This window comes from Artibeus jamaicensis, unplaced genomic scaffold, assembly GCF_021234435.1.
Source record: "Artibeus jamaicensis isolate MK-2021 breed Jamaican fruit bat unplaced genomic scaffold, CSHL_Jam_final contig_410, whole genome shotgun sequence".
NCBI lineage: Eukaryota > Metazoa > Chordata > Mammalia > Chiroptera > Phyllostomidae > Artibeus > Artibeus jamaicensis.
The window spans coordinates 4,226,231-4,247,305 of NW_026521820.1; the positions used below are offsets into that span (position 1 = coordinate 4,226,231).

The 21,075-nt window shown below is 40.8% G+C and overlaps 1 protein-coding gene across 1 annotated transcript in view; it reads left to right on the top strand.

The window, feature by feature from the left end:
* SPRYD7 (SPRY domain containing 7) overlaps positions 1-3,440 on the top strand; it is a 37,306-nt gene extending 33,866 nt beyond the window's left edge. Inside the window, exon 5 of the mRNA XM_053665397.1 lies at positions 1,415-3,440. Coding sequence (XP_053521372.1) covers positions 1,415-1,512 — 98 coding nt within the window. The 3' untranslated portion in view covers positions 1,513-3,440. The remainder of the gene's footprint in view (positions 1-1,414) is intronic.
* The last annotated feature ends 17,635 nt before the right edge of the window (positions 3,441-21,075 follow it).

Consider the following 21,075-nt stretch of genomic DNA (forward strand, 5'->3'; position numbering starts at 1 on the left):
CTATTTCACAGGTATCTCATGTCATCAACTTCTGTGTTCAGTACCTGTAAACTTTCTGAGTTATTCTCATCTGAAAAAAAACCCTCCCTTAAACTCATATTCCTCACTAGCGCTATGTTTATCCTTCTCTATATTGCTGCATTTCTTATAAAATAGCTTATACCACTGTCTTTATTACATCATTCATTCGTTCAACCCAGTTTGGCTGCCTTTATCACCACTGCACTGAAACCACCCTTGTAAAAATCACTGTAATACCTTCAAAAATGTCAAATACTGTATTTAACTTTTTTAGCATTTATTATTAAACAAAATATTTAGTAATGTTAATTAAATATATCTGTGCAATTTGACAATAGCTATAAAGTGATCACCTATGTCATTACCACAGTCAAGATAGCAAGCCTGTTTGTGAACCTTCAAAGTTTTCTCCTGCTCCCTTATAATTGTTCCTGCTCACTTCCCATCCCAGGCCCAATCAGACAACCACTGATCTGCTTTCTGTCAGTGCAGATTATCTTGCATTTCTAGAGTATTAAATAATCAGAAGCATGTAGTTTGTATTAATTTTTATCTGGCTTCTTTCACTCAGTATAATTACTTTAGGATTCATTCATATTGCATTAATAATATGTAGTAACAATAATTTAGTCTCTTTTTTGTAGCTAAATAGTATAGTTCATTTTGTGGATTTATCACAATTTGTATTTCCTTTTATCTGTTCATGGTTGTGTTTAGTTTTTGTGTTTCCTTTCATCTGTGTTAGGTTGTTTTTAGTTTTTGGCTGTTAAAAATAAAGCTATTACAAACATTTCATGTACAGGTCTTTGTATAGCTATATGTAGTCATTTCTTTTGGGTAAATGCTGGTAAACACATGTAGATACTAAATAAGCTCTGAAGTCTAGTTGACAATATTGTATCAATGTCAGTTTTCTGGATTTCATATTGTACTGTAGTTATGTAAGGTGTTACCACTGGAGACTATATTATTTTTGCAACTTCCTATGAATATAATTTTTTCAAAATGAAAAAAGTATTTTTTAAAAAAGTCATGGATCTTTTAAAAAATAAATCTCAATAGTATACAGTTTAGAAAATTGGCAAATAAGGGAAAATTAAAATTACCTATGTGTGTACCATTTGGAGATATTTAATAACAACTAATATTTATAATAATTTAAATAATGTTATTAATAATCATGGATGATAATGTTTTGATATACAGATTTTGTTTTTCATTGTGGACATTTTTAGCCAATAGGATTATGTTTTGTAATCTGGACAGTAGATGCATTTATTCTTATTGCCTTTTGATACTATCATATTTTAAAAGTAGTTTATTTTTAATTATGTATTCATAAAAATTAAAGGTATTTGCTTCTAACTTATTTATTTTCTTTTTCTGTTTCTAGTTGATGACAGTGCAATTTTGGATTGCCAGTTCAGTGAATTTTATCATACTCCTCCACTTGGTTTTGAAAAAATACTATTTGAACAACAGATCTTCTGAATGTATTTGTTTTTGAAACTTGTATTTCTGCACTTTTAAGTGTTTACCATTTAATAAAGCTTTACCTGACTATTGATGAAATATATTCTTAAAAATATGCTTGTTAATGTTGTTTAAGGAACCAATGTATTCAATGTACCACCCAAAAATTGTGATTTAAAATACTTATGTTTTATGGTATGAAATCAGCACTTTGGGCTGTATATTTAATTTTTATTTAAATAAATATAACCATGGGTATGGTTAGCAGTATTAAGTGGAAATATGTATATAGATACTTAAAAGGGAATCTTACATAAAATATTTAATAGGGACTTAGAGTTGGGTAGGTTTTTGTTAAACTTCAGATTTCATCAACTACTTTAAGACTGCAGTCCAATAATTTTGTGTCTCATGGCCTTTTTACATAGACTATAACAAATTGACAAATTTATATTATTGGCAACCTTAACTTTTGCAATTTATTTACTATAAGATGTACCACTTTTCTTAAAATTTAAATTGCTTATTTTGTTTGTATGTCATTGCTTTTGATTTGCTTTGTGAAAGGAGATAAATGTTTTAGTAATTGTTATTTTGTTGAAGACCATTACGCTGTGTTACTTCAATACCAGAATAAATAGTGGTTGATTGGTGATACAAGGGGGGGCTACCATAAAAAACAGATTCTCTTCTGAAGGGCAGGCCCCTTGTAATACAGGCTTCCTCCACTTGGTGGGTGTTCTAGGAACCCATCTGTATCAGTGTACCAGCTGGCATTGTTGTAGCTGCATTCAGCTTTAGTGAATTTTTTATGAAAAGTCCTCCAATGCATTTGCCCATTTTATGATGGATGATTTATGAGCATATCTGATCACACTTTGCTGAGCATTCAGCAGTTTTTTACTAATAATGGGCATGACCCTTGCGCCCATCCTCCCTATTCACATGATTTCACACTGAGCACCTCTTTTTTTGTTTCCCTGAATGTAAAAAGTCCTAAAAGGGAACATGTTGCTGATGTGGAAGAGAAGAAACAAAAAATGGGGGAAGCATTAAAAGGAATCAAATTGAGTTTGAACACTGTTTTCAGCAGTGGAAAAAACATCTCAATAGGTGCATTGCATCAAATGGAGGGTACTCTGAAGGTGACTAAAGTTTAAACATGTAAAATAAATACAGATTTTTTTATATAAGTAGATTCTGTTTCTTAGGGGGTCTATCCTTGTGTAGTGCACACTGACAGACATTTAGAATAAGTAGTGTTGATCCTTTAAACAAATCTAAGTGAGATAATTCTTGTAAGGACTTTTATTTAAATGTGTGTTTCTCTGTAAGGAATAATAAAATAATGCTAATTAAGGAATATTCACTACTATATTAAATACATTTTCTCCCTGTTCTGTTAATTATAAATTCACTTCACTCAATTATTTCAGAAATTCAGAGGTAAGTGAATCCTCCCCATGACCTGAGCCTTGGCCTAATTTTCAGTAAAATGTTAGTTTACACCCTACTAACCCAAACTATTCACTGTACACATCTTTGGCTCAGTCCTCTTTAAAGGAACATGGCATGGAGACATACACTTCACTCCTTCATGAACAAGAGAACAGTACATTGTATTAGAAAAGCATGGGCATTAGGACTTCTGGCCAAGGTGGAGGCATGGGTAGATACACTTTGCCTCCTCACACAACCAAAAGATGGACAACAAATTTAAAAACAAGAAAGAATGAAAACTGCCAGAAAATTGAACTGTATGGAAGCCCAACAACCAAAGAGTTAAAGAAGAAACATTCAGTCAAACTGGTAGGTGGGGTGGAGAGGACACCTGTGGCAAGGCCGCAGTGGCTGGCAGACTGGGAGATCCCAAATTTTTGTATGAATAAACCAACCAGGAGGAACAGCTGGGGAGCAAGGCCAAGCAACTCAGGGTTCCAGCGCAGAAAATAAAGCCTCAAAACCTCTGACTAAAGGAACCTGTGGGGATTGCGAAGGTGAGAGAAACTCCCAGTCTCACAGGAGAGATTGTTGGAGAGGCCGATAGGATCCTAGAATGTACACAAACCCACAAACCTGGGAAACAGCACCTGAAAGAGCACACTATGCTTGTGGGAAGTGAGAGAAATGACAGCAAGTGGGGCTAGAGCAGAGCAAGCAACTACCAGCTGATTTCTCAAACTTGCAGGCAAGAAGGGGCTGGAAAGAAGTATTCAAAGTCATGAGAGGCAAGGACATACTTGCCTTTCAAAGATTATCCAGCAAAGCGTTCATTTATAATGGAAGGGCAGATAAAGTGCTTCCCAGATAAGGTCAAGTTAAAGGAGTTCCTCATCATCAAGCCCTAATTATATGAAATGTTAAAGGGACTTAATCTAAGAAAAAGAAGATGATCAAAAATATGAACAGTAAAATGACATCAAGGAGAAGATAGCAGAGGAGTGAATGGAAGTTACTGACTTCCTCCCAGGGCCAATCTGGAATTACAACTCAATGTAGAGAAACCACCCAGAACAAACAACTGAGCAATAGTGAGAGAAAAGCCGAATAATCTCACACAGAAAAATCAGCTTTGGCACAATTTATCTGGTAAGGAGTGCGGTAGAGACTCAAGAGGGCTGGGTAGGTACCCACAGGTGGCATCACCAGAGGGGTAATTGAGTGGCTGTTTGGATCCCCCTGAGAAGAATGGGGTCTAAACCCTAAGCTAGGATTCCTAGCCTAAAGCACCAGAGCCCAAAAAGTACACAGAAAACATCCAGTAGTGAAAAGCAGCAGGGATGCAGAGACAGATGGCTAGAAATGCAAGAGCCATTTAAAAGGGCCAACACACAAATTTTCATTTGCAGACACCCTAGGCTCTGGCAAAGGCAGGGGAAGAGTGGGCTGGTGACTCCTCAGGAGAGACTACGGACTGAAGCTTTGGGGAGAGAACTGAGAGAGTAGATGCCATGATCCTGGTACTGAGTCATCCACCATACATCGCCAGCCATCATGCTCAGGCAGACCACTCCCCTCTGAGTAGCAGCAGCCTTTGGGGAAACAATAGCCCTGAACCCAGGAGGTTCTCTGCCCTGGCCATGTGGTGCTTAAGTTTGACTGCTGAGTAATGATTGCCTAGATTAAAAACTAAAGGAGATAGCCACAAAGTGAATCCTTGGCAAAGGGGGGTGCAGAGTGGACTAGAGACACTTGAGACACAGGATGGAGGCATTAGGGAGAGAACTGAGAGAGTAGCTGCTGGGCCCCTGGTGCTGAGCCAACCCCCATATGGCAGCAACCATCCTGCTCAGGCAGACCATTCCCCTCTGAGCAGTCATAGTCTGAAGGGAAACAATAGGCCCCACCCCAGGAGGGATTTAGACCTACCCTATGGTGCTTAAGCCTGACTGCTGAGTGCAGAGTGACTAGATTAATAACTGAAGGAGGCAGCCTGGGACAGCAGTTCCCTGGAAATATTGAACAGGCTGCCTAAGGTCAGACAGGGTCAACATATGACATTTCCAGAGGCAGATCCAGAAAGAAATAAACAGTAGTAAATACTAGAGGCTACAGAAATGAAATTCACTGTGGTCTTATCCATGGTTTGTGATATTTTATTTCCTGCATAGATTTTAAACATTCATTTCTTGTTTGATGTGGACCCCAGCTCATGGGGTCCATACATTGTGGATGAGACAAAACAAATTCACATGGACTACTGAGTCCAAAGGGACAGCACAGCCACTCTCTCAAGGGGAGAGTGCCTCAGAGCACCTTGAACACTCTCTCAAGGGGAGAGTGCCTCTGAGCACCTTGAACACTCTCTCAAGGGGAGAGCACCCCAACCCTTGCCTTGACAAGCTTTAATTGCTTTTCTGGGCACATTACTTGATGGTCCTCATTTACTATGCTGAGGTTCGCTTTAGGTGGTTACCTTTTACAGAAAACAAAGGAGAAGGGTGCTGCTAATCACATCACAGAAAAAGGATATTTGCAAATGCAAAGGGAAAAGGGGTTAAACTGGTTACACTCATCCTTGGAAAGTTTAGCATAGATTTTAGGAAGTTACTTTAAAGATATGCAGTAAGCGTTTTCTGTCTCAATTCAGGATGAGGGAGTTTTAGCAAAAAGCAAGTCTCAAAGCAGTCTAGGTAAAACACAGGCCTGATTCCCCACAGGAAAACCTATCCATGGGGCGTGGGTCCTGTGTATCTCCGAGTGGAAGCTGGGCCCACACCACACAGAATGGTCTATACTTGTCTATCAAGTTTGTACATATTAAGTCACTGGATATTATACTATAGTTTTTTTTTAATTTCTATATTTTCCCCTCCCTTCTTGCCACATTTTACCTTCCTCTTTTCTTGCATTACTTTCATTTCAAATATTTTTTTCTTTCTAGCTACAACTTGTTTCCACTCCATACTCTTACTATTTCTCCCCCATCCAGACACACAAAACCAATTTGCTTGCCAAGGGTCATCTCATATCCTTTTTCCTTGCTCTTAAAATACCAGCATTGTCTCTACATCTTTATTAATCTTTGCTAGTTGGTTTTGGGTAGGGTAGTTTTTGTTGCATTGTTTTTCAATTTTATCTCTGGAGCTTCACTAATTCTGTATTTCAAATACCAGATTTTACCAGCCCCCTATTATATTCTTTTTTTCTTCTCAAATTTAAATTTTGCTGTCTTAGCCTGTTTTTTTTGTCTTCTATTTCTCTTTTATCTGGCCCTTTTATTTTTTTATTCTCCTTTTCCTCTTTTTTCTTTTTCCTTACATCTCAAATTTTAATTTTTCCCTTAGCCTGGTTTTTATTCCTCACTCTTAATAGTCCCTCTGCCTCTATCATTTCAAAATCACTTCTCATTCCTCTAAATATCTCAGACTTTTCTTGGCTTCCTTTTTTCCCTCTTATTCCCATACCACCTATACTAATTTTAGCTCATTTATTCTTGATAGTACTGTGGTGGATCTTTCTCTTCAATTTGACTCATATTTTTATTAATTATTTACTATTTTCCTTCATTTTTTCCTCTTGCTTTATTTTATTTTATATTATTTTAATTTCTGTTTAAATCTAATACTATATGCTTCCCTTCTCATACTCCATTCCACATGCTTCTTCCTTTTTTCTTCATGATGTAAATTTTACCTTCTCTTTTTCTATTGCTCTAACTCCCAACTCTTATTAGTACTCCTAACTCTACTATTTCAAAATCACTTTTCTTTCAGTAGGTCATCTCTTATCTCCTCTTTTCTTATAATAATCTTTACACACTTATTAATACAGGTTCATTTGCTGTTGATAGTGGGGTTGTGCGGATGAGTTATTTTTGCCAGTGTGGGTTTGTTTCCTGGGCCTTGTAGTTTTCTTTTGGCAGCACCAACAGCACACAAGATGTGGTGGGCAAAGTGACCTTCGGTCAAAGAGCTGGAGGAAAGGACCCACCAAAGAATACCCAAGAATCAAAACACAATTGCACCCAGAGAACCAAAATAAATAGCATAAAAGGCATCCCAAGAGCATCTAGTTCTGTTGGGGGATTTGATAGCCATTTTAAGACACAACACAATGACTAGAGAGTGATTTGTTTTTGCAGCCCAGTGGCTTGTTTTGGTCCAAAGAGGCCAAAAGCTTCTTTTGGTGTCTCTGGACTATTTATCGTCTACGTGCCAGAGATAACGCTCTGTTCCTTCTGCTTCTGTAAACTGCTTCCTGCTTTTGTGCCAGAAGTAAGGGTCCGAAGGATGGGCCCTCCCTGGCTCTATAAAAATAACTGCTCCCCCTCTGCTGAGTGCCCAGAATTTGGAAATTAACTCCTCTGGGTCCGTGCGCATAAAAATAAACTTCCACTTCGTACACTCGAAAGCGGCTGAGTTGTTTTCTGTAACATTTGGCTCCCCGACCGGGAATTGACACTCACATGAGCAGGCCTTTTTGCCTCCGATCAGGGGGCGAAGTTTGTGCCCTGGTGATTTCTGGTCCCAGACACCCCGGGCTCCGTGGAAGTCATCCTCCAGACCGCTCCTCAACCCAGGTAGGTGGGGTGCATACTGGAACTACCCAGACATGAGAAGGCACTAAATGGTAAGTGCCCCGGGGACCAGAGCCTGAGACCAGCTCACCCCTTGTGGTGGAAGGAGAGACTGACCACCTCTGAGGCAGGCAATTAGCCATAAGTCCTCTGGAGACCAATTAATTGGCCCTCTGGAAGGGGAAACATATCCCTACCTGGGCAGTCCTACTCAGGCTGGACTGTATAAACTCTTGGATGTTTGTCTGTGTGTTTGTAGGAGTGACTGTGTTTGTAGCTCCACTGAAAAACCTACAAAGCAAGAGTGACCCCCCTGCTGGAGGGATGGGAGGCAGCCGAGGCCCACATGGCCCCCTGCACCTGGTCCTGCTAAATGGGTCGCCTAGGAGACAAGCAGGGCTACCCCAGCCAAGCCCCCTTGACTGAGCCGGGAGCAAGCTGTGAAGACCTCCTGGGCCCCGAGCTGGAGCCCCTGCAGTGGGTCCTTTAGGAAACCAGATACCTCCCAGGAGCAGGGAGCCACCAGATTGCCTAAGCAAAGGAACCAAGAGTAAAAAGAATGATAGATAAATCTAGATAAGTAGAAATATGTATAAAGGATGTGAAAGTTTTAAACCTGGAGTAAATGAAACCTCAACTACTTGTTTTCTGGTTTCGTGGAAAAGAGCAAATTTTTCACATGTGGTTCTGTTTCTGATCAGAAACCTGTATTGTAAGACCTAGGAAAGGTCATCTGTAGCCAGTTGGGGAGAATGCCTTTGCCACCCGGAACCCACGAAGGGGTTTTAGCCTGAGACAAACCAGCATGTCTCTGCCATGAGACCGGGTCTGAAGGAGCATGTCTCCACGAGACACCAGTGGGCGCATTGGTGCAGGAGAGTGCCTCTACCTGTGTGTTGTTTCAGAACGCTGTGTTTCGGATTTTTCTCTGTATCTGCTCTGAAAAGGAAAAAAGAAGAGCCCACTGGTAGGTGACAAAGACCAGGGTTACAGGCGTCTACAGTCCTCAGCCTAGCTGGCTTGGACCCAGACCAGACTGCCACAGGGCTTCAGAGGCTTTCCCACTCCCCTCAGAGGGGGCCTTGCCAGAGATCTGGAGCCATTCATAGGGAGGGAGACTGACCCAATGTTGCTGCGGTGTGTGGGTGGCCTCCTTTTGGCTGCATGGTCCCAGCATGGGTGCTGGGAGGGCCCTTGCCAGCTGTTTGAGCTGCCGGCCAGGACAGGGTGCCAGGTTTCCTTGAAGAAGGGGTGCAGGTCAGGGCAGGGTGGGCACGCTGCATGCTGACCCCAGAGCTCAGGAAGGTTGGAGTGGGTGGACTGGACTCTCAGGGAAGCTCTGGCTGGATTCCACCGGGAGGGTGGACTGCCTTGGACTGATTTGCTGCCGCTGGTGCTGCTTAGGGTTGGGAGTGCCCTTAACACTTTGGGCTGTGCCCCGTGTGGGTTGGTCTTTGGGGGGCTCCTCCCATCCTCGGACTGGATGGGGGGGGACCCAAGACAGCAGGAACTCCCCTGGTGATGTTGCCTTCTGGAGAGTTGAGGCCCACTATGGCTTCTCCCACCCTGCAAGTGGGAGAAGTCTCCACCACAGATTTGCAGCCTCTGCGAGTAGGCTCTGCTCACCTGCTTCACCAGGGGCTTTGGGGCCTCCAGGGCCTCCTTCGCTCTGGAGACTGGAGCCAGAGCCTCAGGGCTGCCAACACAGGTAGGCAGTACCAGAGTCAGGGTGCTGCCATTTTGGGTAAAACGGATGAGCCACGTGAATGCCCCCTCATAGAGGACAGAGCATTCATAGGCGTCACCATCTTTGAATTGGCTAAGGCTTCTTTTCAGATTATGAGCTGTATGCTGCTGCTGTGTGGACACTGCAGCAGTCAGGTTCTCTGTGTAACTAGTTCTGATAAGAACAGCTCTAGTTTTGAAGGTCATGAACTGAGGTCCAAGTCTGACCATCTGATTTATAGGGTGTTTGCAAGGTCTAAGCTTCAGAAAGGTAAAAAAAAAAGTCCCTGCAAATCTAGGGACTTTTAGTAGAAGATGCCTATAGTGCTAGGGACTTTTAGCTGCCAGATACTGAGGTTAAGTACAGTCCTTCCCAGTGTGGGAAAGGAACAGGGATTAAAAGTGAATTATGGATAAATCTGGATAGGTAAAAAGCCTATAGAGGGTTTGTTAATATTGAAGAAAGTCTGTGGGAAGTTATAAAAATAAATGGAAATGTGAAAGTTTTGGAAAGAAATTATGTGGTGTTAGTAATAGGAGGTATAAGGCATGGAGATGCATCTTGATAGGTATTAGAAGGAGAAAGATTTTCCTTCAAGCTTTGTGGTTTTCTCCCTACCTGATCCCTCCAGAATTTGGCATTCTGAAGGAATAAATGATGACATAAGGTTTCTTTGCATAAAACCAATAAGACCAGTCATTAATAGTCGTTTTGTTAACCAGGACTTTGACTGGAATGTCACGCCTGAAGGAGGCATTTATGGGTTCTGATTGTTACCAGAAAGCTCAGAGGAACTGGGATTGACCTGTGAAGCTAGCGAAAGCCCACGAGAAAAGCCTGGTACTTTGGTTGGTTGTGCGGTTCCAGCCAGCCTTTCCATGGAAGGAACAAAGGTTGCTTTCCCAAAAGGTGGCTAAAAAGGAACCTGTAGGCAAAATAGAGGTTCAAGGATTTGAGTGAAATAACTGGTACAGGAGAAGCCAGATGGCAGATGTGTAGTCCTGCTTCTGTGCCCCAATGGGCGGACTAAGAAGTCAATCTGAAGGTTCCCTGTGTGAGTTCCAGCAAAGCATACTTAAGGATCAGAAGTGGTCCAGGCTGTTCTTTGTGTGTTTATGCAAATGATCAGTCAAAAATCAAAAGCAGGACCCAAAGTAGTCCCTGTAATAACAGTGAGGGTGATCTTAAGGAGAAAAATTGTAGTTCAAGGAAAAATCACTATATTCAGTATCAGAAATCAGAATGGCGCAGCTAACTGTCTTAAAAGTTTATTTGCATTTAAGAGTTGAAACCAGGTTTGTAATGTCACCGAACATGTACAATGTACAGGTGTAAAGGACCTGTCAAATTGCCACTGTTAAATGTCATTACAGGAAGGACCTTGCAATGGAGTGTCATCCCAAAAGACAGTCTCACAGGCACAGAGACTGGTTTAGAGAGTATTGTGTAAATTAACCTGTGTGTTCTTCTGTTTTCATAGGTCATATGCCTATGACCTGCCTATGCCTATGGATGATTAGTTACAATATAGGCCTCACTTAAGGAGCCCACCTTCATCATCGCCCCCCTGAGACTCAACAGTTTGATTCAACTAAGTATCTAGGTTTATAAAGGGTTGGGGCGGTCTGTGGTCTTCACTTTAGAACTGATTTTCCCTTTTCTGCCTTGATAGCTTGGACAGAAAGGGCTCGGAGATCTGAAAGGAGGGAAATCCTAATGTATTCCCCTCAGCCTGAGTGAAGTATAGTGGGCCACAAGAGTCCTGGATAGGTGTAGCATGCCTTGTATACCTTCCTTCAGATAAGCCATTATTTACTGAAGTTCCTGCCTTTGTCATTTAATAGTTATGATTTAATTGTGCTTCCAATTTCTTGCCTAATCTGTCACCTCCAGAATATGACCTGACTAGGAGGCCAACAGTCCAATAATGCCAGTCTTTGGACACCAAGCCTGCGACTTCCTGGTGACAGCCAACTGACCAGGACCCTGTAAAGTCCTTCCTCTTGCAGGAAGGACTCCCTCCATGCTGCACCCCTCCTCTCTTTCAGGGTACCCCTGACCCAAGGGTAGGTGGGACAACGTCCATGTCCAGCCAGAAGTAGTTACATAAAGATGAGACTTTCATCCATTGTCCTTCATAGAAATCTCAGAACCCCTCCCTAATAGTAAATCACAGGAAAAGAAAAATGATGAGGAAAGAAACCTCACTAATGCTCTGAATCCAGGGAAAGGGGAGGACATGTATGTTCCTAGGAGAGAAATGTTGCTACTATGTAAATCAGTCAGAGATCATAGCAAAGCAAGTTAAAGAAATCAGAGAGAATATAAACTGCTGCACCAAAGAAACAGAAAGTTAGAATTAGAGAACTGGGGAATAAATCCTCAAGCCTGGCTCCAGTGGTTGCTCCCCTTCCTGGGATCCCTAATCATCATTTTCTTAGACCTGAGTTTTGGCCCCCATGTACTTCGGACCATAGTCCAGAGTCTAGAAGCCACAGTGACTCACAGAACAACCACCAAGATCCTGTCCCTCCAGAGACATCATTATCAGAAGATACCCCAAGATTTATAGGCCAGCCTTATAGTGATGCTAGACCAGCTAACAGTGCTGTCAAGCATCAAAGGGGAGAATGTTAGGGGAAATTGATAGCCATTTTAAGACACAACACAGTGATTAGAGAGTTACTTGTTTTTGCAGCACAGTGGCTTGTTTTGGTCCAAAGAGGCCAAAACTTCTTTTGGCGTCTCTGGACTATTTATCGTCTACATGCCAGAGATAACGCTCTGTTCCTTCTGCTTCTGTAAACTGCTTCCTGCTTTTGTGCCAGAAGTAAGGGTCTGAAGGACAGGCCCTCCCTGTCTCTATAAAAATAACTGCTCCCCCTCTGCTGAGTGCCCAGAATTTGGAAATTAACGCCTTTGCGTCTGTGCGCATAAAAATAAACTTCCATTTTATACACCCGAAAGCAGCTGAGTTATTTTCTGTAACAGTTCAAGTGGTCAAGGATTCAGCACCACTAAATCTCATAGACCCCCTACCATAGAAGTTCACACACAAAGTCAGGAAATCTAAACACATCGATTTAAGAAGCAGAAGCAAATGAGAAGAGTCTAACAAATAATAGCAAGACAAAGAAACAACCCCTTGTCAAAAGTAAAGGAGGAATCAAAATTAATGCTAAGTGAAACAGACAAGTATTAGATATTGCATTGAAAACAATGTTTATAAGGAAGCTCAATGAGCTTAGTTTGAATTACCAAAAACTACAGGGAAATATGAGGAACTAATTGCAAATTACACCAGCGTGAAAAAACGATATAGAAACTATCACCAACAGCCAAGAGGAAATGAAGAATATGATATCTAAATGGAATAACACAGTAGAAGAAATCCATCTGCTTGATGAAGCAGAGGATGGAATCAGGGAACTGCAGGACAAGGTAGAAAGATCTTCCAAAAAGAGCAAGAAAAAGAAAACGACTCAAACAGTATGTAAAGGGGTTGAGGAAAATGCACGACAACATGAAACAAATAATATCCATATCATAGGGATACCAGGAGGAGAAGAAAAGCAGCAAGGAATAGAACATCTGTTTAAAAAAAGTAATGATGGAAAAATTCCCTAATTTAATGAGAGAAAAAGCCATAGGAAGCAGAGAGGGTCCCAATAAAGAGGAATGCAAAATCCACTGCTAGACACATCATAATAAAAATGGCAATATTCAAAGGGTAAGAGAGAATCTTAAAGGCAGCAAGGGAGAAACAGGAAGTAGCATACAAGGGAGCACTGATAAGGCTAGCAGCTGACTTCTCAATAGAAACATTACAGACCAGAAGAGAATGGCCAGAAATATTTCAAGTAATGAAAACCAAGGGACTGAAACCAACACTACTCTATTCAGCAAGGCTCTCAATTGAAATGGAAGGCAAAATAAGGAGCTTTCAGGACAACAGAAGGCTAAAAGACCTCCACCAAATCAGTACTGCACGATATGCTAAAGGCATTGCTTTAAGAAGACAAAGAAAAATAGTGAGAAAGAGAGGAACACAGGTACAAAGGGAGTGAAATGTTAATGAACAAGTACTCATTAATAATAACAGTAACCTTAAATGTAAATGGATTAAATGCTCCAGTCAAAAGTGTAGCTGACTAAGAAAATATGACCCACACATATGTGGACTACAGGAGACCCACCTTAGAACAAAAGACATACACAGACTGAAAGTGAAGTGTTGGAAACAAATATTCTAAGAGACAAAGAGGGAAAAGGAGCTGGGGTAGCAGTGCTTATATCTGACTAAATACACTTCAAAACAAAAGCCATAAAAAGAGACACAAAATCAAACTTCATGGAACTCTGACAACCAAGGAATTAAAAAAAATATCAACCAGAACAACCAGATCATTAAGAACCTGCAGCAAGGCTGTATAGGAGGAGCCAGCTGAGAAAAACTGTGGCAAGGAGGTGTACTGAGAGGGCGGAGCTGGCTGAAGGCAAAACTGAGACTCAGAACTTACTGCGGACTGTGGTGGGGGTTGCTGCAGTGGGAGAAACTCCCAGTCTCACACCAGAGTCTGTTGGAAAGTGGGCTAGAGATGAACAGGTGACCTGCATTGTTTTCTCTCTGCCCCTCCTCCACAGGCAGCACCACAGTGAAGCAAAGAGGGTTGCCCTGCCCAGGGGAATACCTAAGGACCCACACCCTGACAACTTTCAGGTGTGCCAAGACAAAGAAATGTAGCCCAAATGAAAGAACAGAGCAAAACTCCAAAAAGAGAGCTAAGCAATGAGGAGATAGCCAACCTAGCTAGTGAAGAATTTAAAGCTCTGGTAATCAAAATGCTCACAGAACTGATTGAGCTTGGTTGAAAAATGAAAAAACAAATGAAAGACACCCAAAATGAAATAAAGCGAAATATTCAGAGAACTGATAGTGACAGGAAGGAAACCAGGACTCAAAGCAACAATTTGGGACAAAAGGACAAAAATAAACATCCAACCTGAACAAGAGTTCAAAACAAACAAGTGTTCAAAAAAGAAAATGAGGAGAGATTTACAAACCTATGGGACAATTTGAAATGTTTCAATATCTGAATCGCAGGAGTGCCAGAAGGAGAACAGCAAGAGCAGAAATTGAAAACTTACTTGAAAAAATAATGAAGGAGAACTTCCCCAATCTGGCAACAGAAATAGACTTCCAAGAAGTCCTGGAAGCTCAGAGAGTCCTGAAGAAGTTGGGCCCAAGAAAGAACATATCAAGGCACATCATAATTATATTACCCAAGATTAAAAATAAAGAGAGAATCTTAAAAGCAGAAAGAGAAAAGTAGACAGTTACTTACAAAGAGTTCCTTAAGCCTATTAGCTTATTTCTCAAAACAAACCTTGCAGGCAAGAAGGGGCTGGAAAGAAGTATTTGAAGTCATAAAAGGTAAGGACCTACATCCAAGATTACTCTATCCTGCAAAGCTTTCATTTTAGATGGAAGGGCAGATAAAGGCTTCCGAGATAAGTTGAAGTTATAGGAGTTCATCAACACCAACCCATTATTATATGAAAGGTTAAAGAGACTTATCTATGAAAAAGAAGATAAAAATATGAACGATAAAATGACAACAAACTCACAATTATCAACGAATGAGCCCAGGAGACAATAAAAACAATGCAAACAAAAACTAAGCAAACAACTAGAACAGGAACAGAACCACAGAAATGAAGATTACATGGAGAGTTAGAAACAGGGGAGTGGGAGGAGGAGAGAAAGAGAAAAGGTACAGAGAATAAGTAGCATAGACGATAGGGAGAGAATAGACAGGGGGAGGGCAAGCATAGTATGGGAAATGTAGAAGCTAAAGAACTTATGACACAGGGACATGAACTAAAGGGGGGAATGTGGGTGGGAGGGGGTGTGCAGGGAGGAGAGGAATGAAGGGGGAAATGGGACAACTGTAATAGCATAATTAATAAAATATATTTTAAAAACCCCATAATGGGATACCACTTCACACTGGTGAGAATGGCCATCATTAATAAATTATTGAACAACAAGTGCTGTCAAGGTTGTGGAGAGAAGGCAACCCTAGTACATTGTTGTGGGGGTGCAGCTACTATGGAAAACAGTATGGAATTTTCTCAAAAAAACTGAAAATGGAACTGGCTTTTCACCTGGCAATTCCACTTCTGAGATTATACCCTAAAAACCCTGAAACACTAATTCAAAAGAACTTATGCACGCCAATGTTCTTAACAGCACAATTTACTATAGTGAAATTCTGGAAGCAGCCTAGGTGCCCATCAATAAATTAGTGGATCAAAAAACTGTGGTACATTTACATAATAGAATAGTATGCAGCAGAAAAAAAGAAGGAGTTCCTATCCTTCATGACAGCATGGATGGATCTGGAGAGCATTATGCTAAGTAAAGTAAGCCAGCTGGTGAAAGATAAATATCATACAACCTCACATATATGTGGGACCTAATCAACAAAACAAACAAGCAAGCAAAATATATCCAGATACATTAAAATAAAGCACAAACTGACAATAACCAGAGGGGTGGAGAAGTGTGATAATGGGGAATAGGAGCAGAAGAATCTCTAGGAACATGTATGAAGGACCCATGGACAAAGCCAAAGTGTGATAGGATCAAGGGTGAGAGGTGTTGGTTAGTGGGGCACAGGAAGATGGTGGTGGAAAATTGAGACAACTGTATTTTAACATTAATAAAAGAAAATATTTGGCGATTGGGGAAGATGGTGATGGAGTAGGATGGAGCAGATTCCATCTCCCCCTACACATGGGAGAAAAACCTGGCCAATCTATGGAACAGAGCAAACAACCAACAGAACCCCAGCATAGATGAAAATAAGAGACCATAAATTGTAGTGGACACCGAAAAACCAGACAGTAAGGAGATGGCTGCAGGACAATAAGGTCCCAGGGACCAGCATGGACACAGGGGCAGCAGAAACCTCTGCCTGTGCCCGGTGCCGGGGCTACCACAGACTCCCAAAGGGGAGCCGCCAGCCTGCCACAAAGTCCTTGGGAGAGAACTGGGTCATCTGCTTCCTTTCTCCCCACCCAAATAGGATTTGAGTAACATCGGGAGAGACCTGGTTGCTTGAAGTTGCAGAGAGAAGAATAAGAACAAAGAGGCAAACACACAAGGGCCATGATCACCAGCAGAATCTGTGGTCACTTGCTTGGGAGAGTTGAGAGTCTCGGTGTCAGGCTCTGACCCCGATAGTCACCGGTCTGGCTGGAGAATTGGGCTGTACTGAGCTGCATGCTTGAGTAGGAGGAACTTCTCAAAAAGTAAAACTGTTTGGGGGATTCTCCTGTGACAGCTGCTCAGCCAGCTCCCCACCCAGCCAGGTGAAAGGCTCTGCATTCCCCCATGCACTGGGAAGGGTGCCCACCCAAGCCCACAGGACCCAGGCAGCCTGGCCCAGCATGTGCCCCTGCACCCCAGCCCACAGCGCTGACTTCCAGGGAAAGAATACTGTGAAGAAGACCTGGATCCCCTGCATCAGGCACTGGGGAGAGGCACCACACTAGCTCCCTGGAGAGTGTTTGCAAGACAGGCTGAGTACACATGGGGAAGAGAGAAAGGCCACACCAATAGCCCCTTGGCCTGCTGCGGACAGCCAGACCAGAAAAAAAGTTTAGCCAGTTTGAAAGCAACAAGAGGTGTTGTTTTTTTAAAAGTAATTTTTGATATTTTTAAATTTTATTATTGTTTTATCTTTCAATATATTTTTCCTCTCTTTCTTCTTTCTTGTTTTATTCCTTCTTCCTTTCTTTCCAAACTTATCACTTCTTCCTCCCTTCTACTGCCTTTTTTCTCCACAAGTGAGATAAAAAACTTGGAACTGAGAAAAAACCAGAGTTGAACCCAAAGAGGGGGCATCCCAACAGTAGAGACAGAGAGACAAATCTCACTTTGCTATAGCAGAGAAACTACAAGTTACTGCATATTGGTATTATTATTTTTTCATTATGCTTACATCTTTTATTTTTATAGTATCTTTGTATTCCTCCTCTTTCTGTATAGTTTTCTTCACCTTGGCTGGTTATATTGTATCATTTGACAGGTTTCCCCTGTTCTCTCTTCCACAGTGTATTGCTAATTTACTATCCTTCACGTCACTTGTGTTCCTTTAGCACACCACTCAAAGTTCTACACCCCCTATTCTTGTTATCCAGATCACATAGATTCTGTCATATGATTGTTGCTCTAATGTTATAAATAATAGCTGTTCTATACAATTGTAAATACTTCACAAACCCCCCCCCCCAGATCTTAGCCCACTTCACAGTTTCCTGAACTTTATTACTGTAGTGGTTAACTCTATTCTCACACACACTACACGTATTTACTATCCTTTACTTTCACCTTATGTCAGAATCTGACCTCCCAAAACCTCACTACTTCCTAAATCCAACTCACAAGCCTACCCTCCCCAATAAGAGTCTTATCTTCTGTTCATTCTTTCTTAAAAGTGGCAAGTTGGGTTGAAGACTATGGTTAACACTATACATAGCCAAAAGATCTTCTATCTCTTCTCTACTGGCTGCTACTATAAATATCATAGTATACTCCACTGCTGTCATAAACCATTTTGCCTCCCCTCCAACTGATCACAAAAAAAAGAGTAGGTGGAAGCAGTGAACACCAGAATACCCACTGGAAGGCGAAACCCGATAACAAACGAACCACCAACAGAGAACAACAGAAGAAGGTGAAGGAGAGAGTGGAAACCACAAAAACCTCAATCCAAGACCTATCTGGAAATACAACCAAACAGTGGAGAAATTACCCAGGGCAAACAACTGAACAAGAGCAAAAGAGAATCCTCAAAACCTTGTACACATAGAAAAACTAGCTTCAACACAACCTGCCCTCACCAGCACAACAAATTACAACAGGTTGTGGACAGAGGGACCATCAGTTAACCAGCTGGTGGGAAGGACTCACAGAAGAAAGACCCCAAAACAATCAAAACCAAAAGACAAACACAGATACAATTTAAATGATAGCCCAAGACCAGTGAGCTTAGGAGATCAAGGAAACTACACCACTGAATCTCACAGGTATTATACCACAGAAGTTCACGCTATAAACCCAGGAAGCCAGAACAAATCAATTTAAAAAGCTGAAGCTAACAAGAATAGTCTCACAAACAATGGGAAGACAAAGAAACAATCCCTCACTGAAAAGAAAGGAGGAAACCTCAGAAAGATTGCTAGATGAAATGGAGGCAGATCAACTATCAGATATTGAATTTAAAGCACTGGTTATCAGGAGGTTCAATGAGCTCTCAATGAGCTACCAGAAACTACAGGGAAACTATAGTGAACTCACTGTAAACTACATCAACATGAAAAAGGAAATGGAAACTATCAACAAGGGCCAAGAGGAAATGAAGAATACAATTTCTGAACTGCAGAATACAGTGGAAGGAATCAAAAGCAGGATCGATGAGGCAGAAGATTGGATCAGCGAGTTGGAGGACAAAGTAGGAAAAAAACCCAGAAAGAGCAAGAAAAAGGAAAGAGGCTCAGAAAAAATTAAGAGGAATTAAGAGAAATTCAAAACAATATGAAACATAATAATATCCACATAATAGGAATACCAGAAGGAGAAGAAGAACAGCAAAGAATAGAAAACCTATTTGAAAAAGTAATGATGAAAAACTTCCCAAATTTGATGAGTGAAAAAGTCACACAAATCCAGGAAACACAGAGTCCCAAACAAGAGGAACCTAAAGAGGCCCACTTCAAGACACATCATCATTAAAATGGCAAAATTCCAAGACAAAGAGAGAATCTTAAAGGAAGGAACAGAAAGTAACATACGAGGAAGTCCCAATAAGGTTAGCTGCTGAATTCTCAATGGAAATGCTCCAAGCAAGAAGAGAATGGCAAGAAATATTCCAAGTAATGAGAACCAGAGTCCTACAACCAACACTACTTTACCCAGCAAGGCTCTAAATCAAGGTAGAAGGCCAAATAAAGAGCTTCCAAGAAAAAAGAAGTATAGAAGAATACACCTCCTCCAAACCAGCTCTGCAAGAAATGTTAAGAAAAAGAAGGAAAACAGAGAGACACAGAGGAACAAAGGTACAAAAATGGCAATGAATAAGTACCTATCAATAATAACTCCTTAAATGTAAATGGATTAAATTCTCCAATCAAAAGACATATAATAGCTGAATGGATAAGAAAGCATGACCCATCTACTGCCACACATCTACTGCCTACAAAGACCCACCTCAGGACAAAAGACCTTCACAGACTGAAAGTGAAGGGCTGAAAACAAATTTTCCAAGCAAACAAATAGGAAAAATAAGCTGGGGTAGCAATACTTATATCAAACAAAATAGACTTCAAAAAATAGGCCATAAAGAGAGACCCAGAAGGTTACTTCATAGTACTCAAGAAAAGAATCCACCAAGAAGATATAAACATGGTAAATATATATGCAACAAACATAGGAGCAGCCAAAATATATAAAGAAAATCTGAGAGGACTTCAAGAAAGATATTGACAGCAACACAATTATAGTAGGGGATTTTGTCAAACACCCCACTGTCAAAAATGGACAGATCTTGTAAGCAAAATATAACGAACATATTGTGGCATTGAAGAATACCCTAGAGAAAATGGACTTCATTGATATATATAGAGAGCCCTTCATCCCAAAGACGCTAAATACACATTCTTTTCAAATGCACATGGAACATTTTCCAAGATAGACTACATGATAGGACACAAAACAAGCCTCAACAAATTCAAGAAAATTGAAATCATACCAAGCATTTTCTTGACCACAAACAAATGAAGCTGGAAACCAAACCAAAAGAAAAAACCCCAAAACACTAAAAAGCATGGAGATTGATTAGTACCATTCTATTAACAAGGAACAGTCAAGAATGAAATTAGGGAAGAAATAAAAAAAGTTTCTGGAAACAAATGAAAATGAACTCACAACAACCCAAAACTTATGGGACACAGCAAAGGCAGTCCTGAGAGAGAAGTTCATAGCAATACAGGCCTACCTAAAAAAGATAGAAACATTTCAAACAAACAACCTAATCCTAAGCCTACATGAACTTGAGGAACAAGAACAAAGACAGCCCAGAGCAAGTAGAAGGAAGGAAATAACCAAGATCAGAGTAAAATTAAATGACGCAGAGACTAAAAGCACAATTCTAAAGATCAATGGATCCAGGAGCTGGTTTTTTGAAAAGACAAACAAAATTGACAAGGCTTTAAGCACACTCATCAAGAAAAGAGAGGGAGGACCTAAATAAACACAATCAGAAATGAAAGAGGAGAGATTACAATTGACACCACAGAAATACAAAGAATTGTAAGAAATTACTATGAAGAACTGTATGCCAGGAAATTTGAAAACTTAGGTGATACGGACAGATTTCTAGAAAAATATAATCTAAAACTCAATGAAGAAGAAGCAGAAAGACGGAACAAACCAATAACAGATAAAATTGAAGCAGCAATAAAAAAATACTCCCAACACACAAAAGCCCTGGCCCAGATGGTTTTACAGGAGAATTCTACAAAGCATTTAAGAAAGAGCTAACCCCTATCCTTCATAGATTATTCCAAAGTATCCAAAATGATGGAAGACTCCCAAACTCATTTTATGAAGCCAGCATCATCCTAATCCCAAAACCAGATAGAGACACAACAAAGACAGAAAACTGCAGGCCGATGTCGCTGATGAACATAGACACTAAAATCTCCAACAAAATATTGTCAAACTGCATCTAACAATACACTAAAAAAATCACACACCACGACCAAGTGG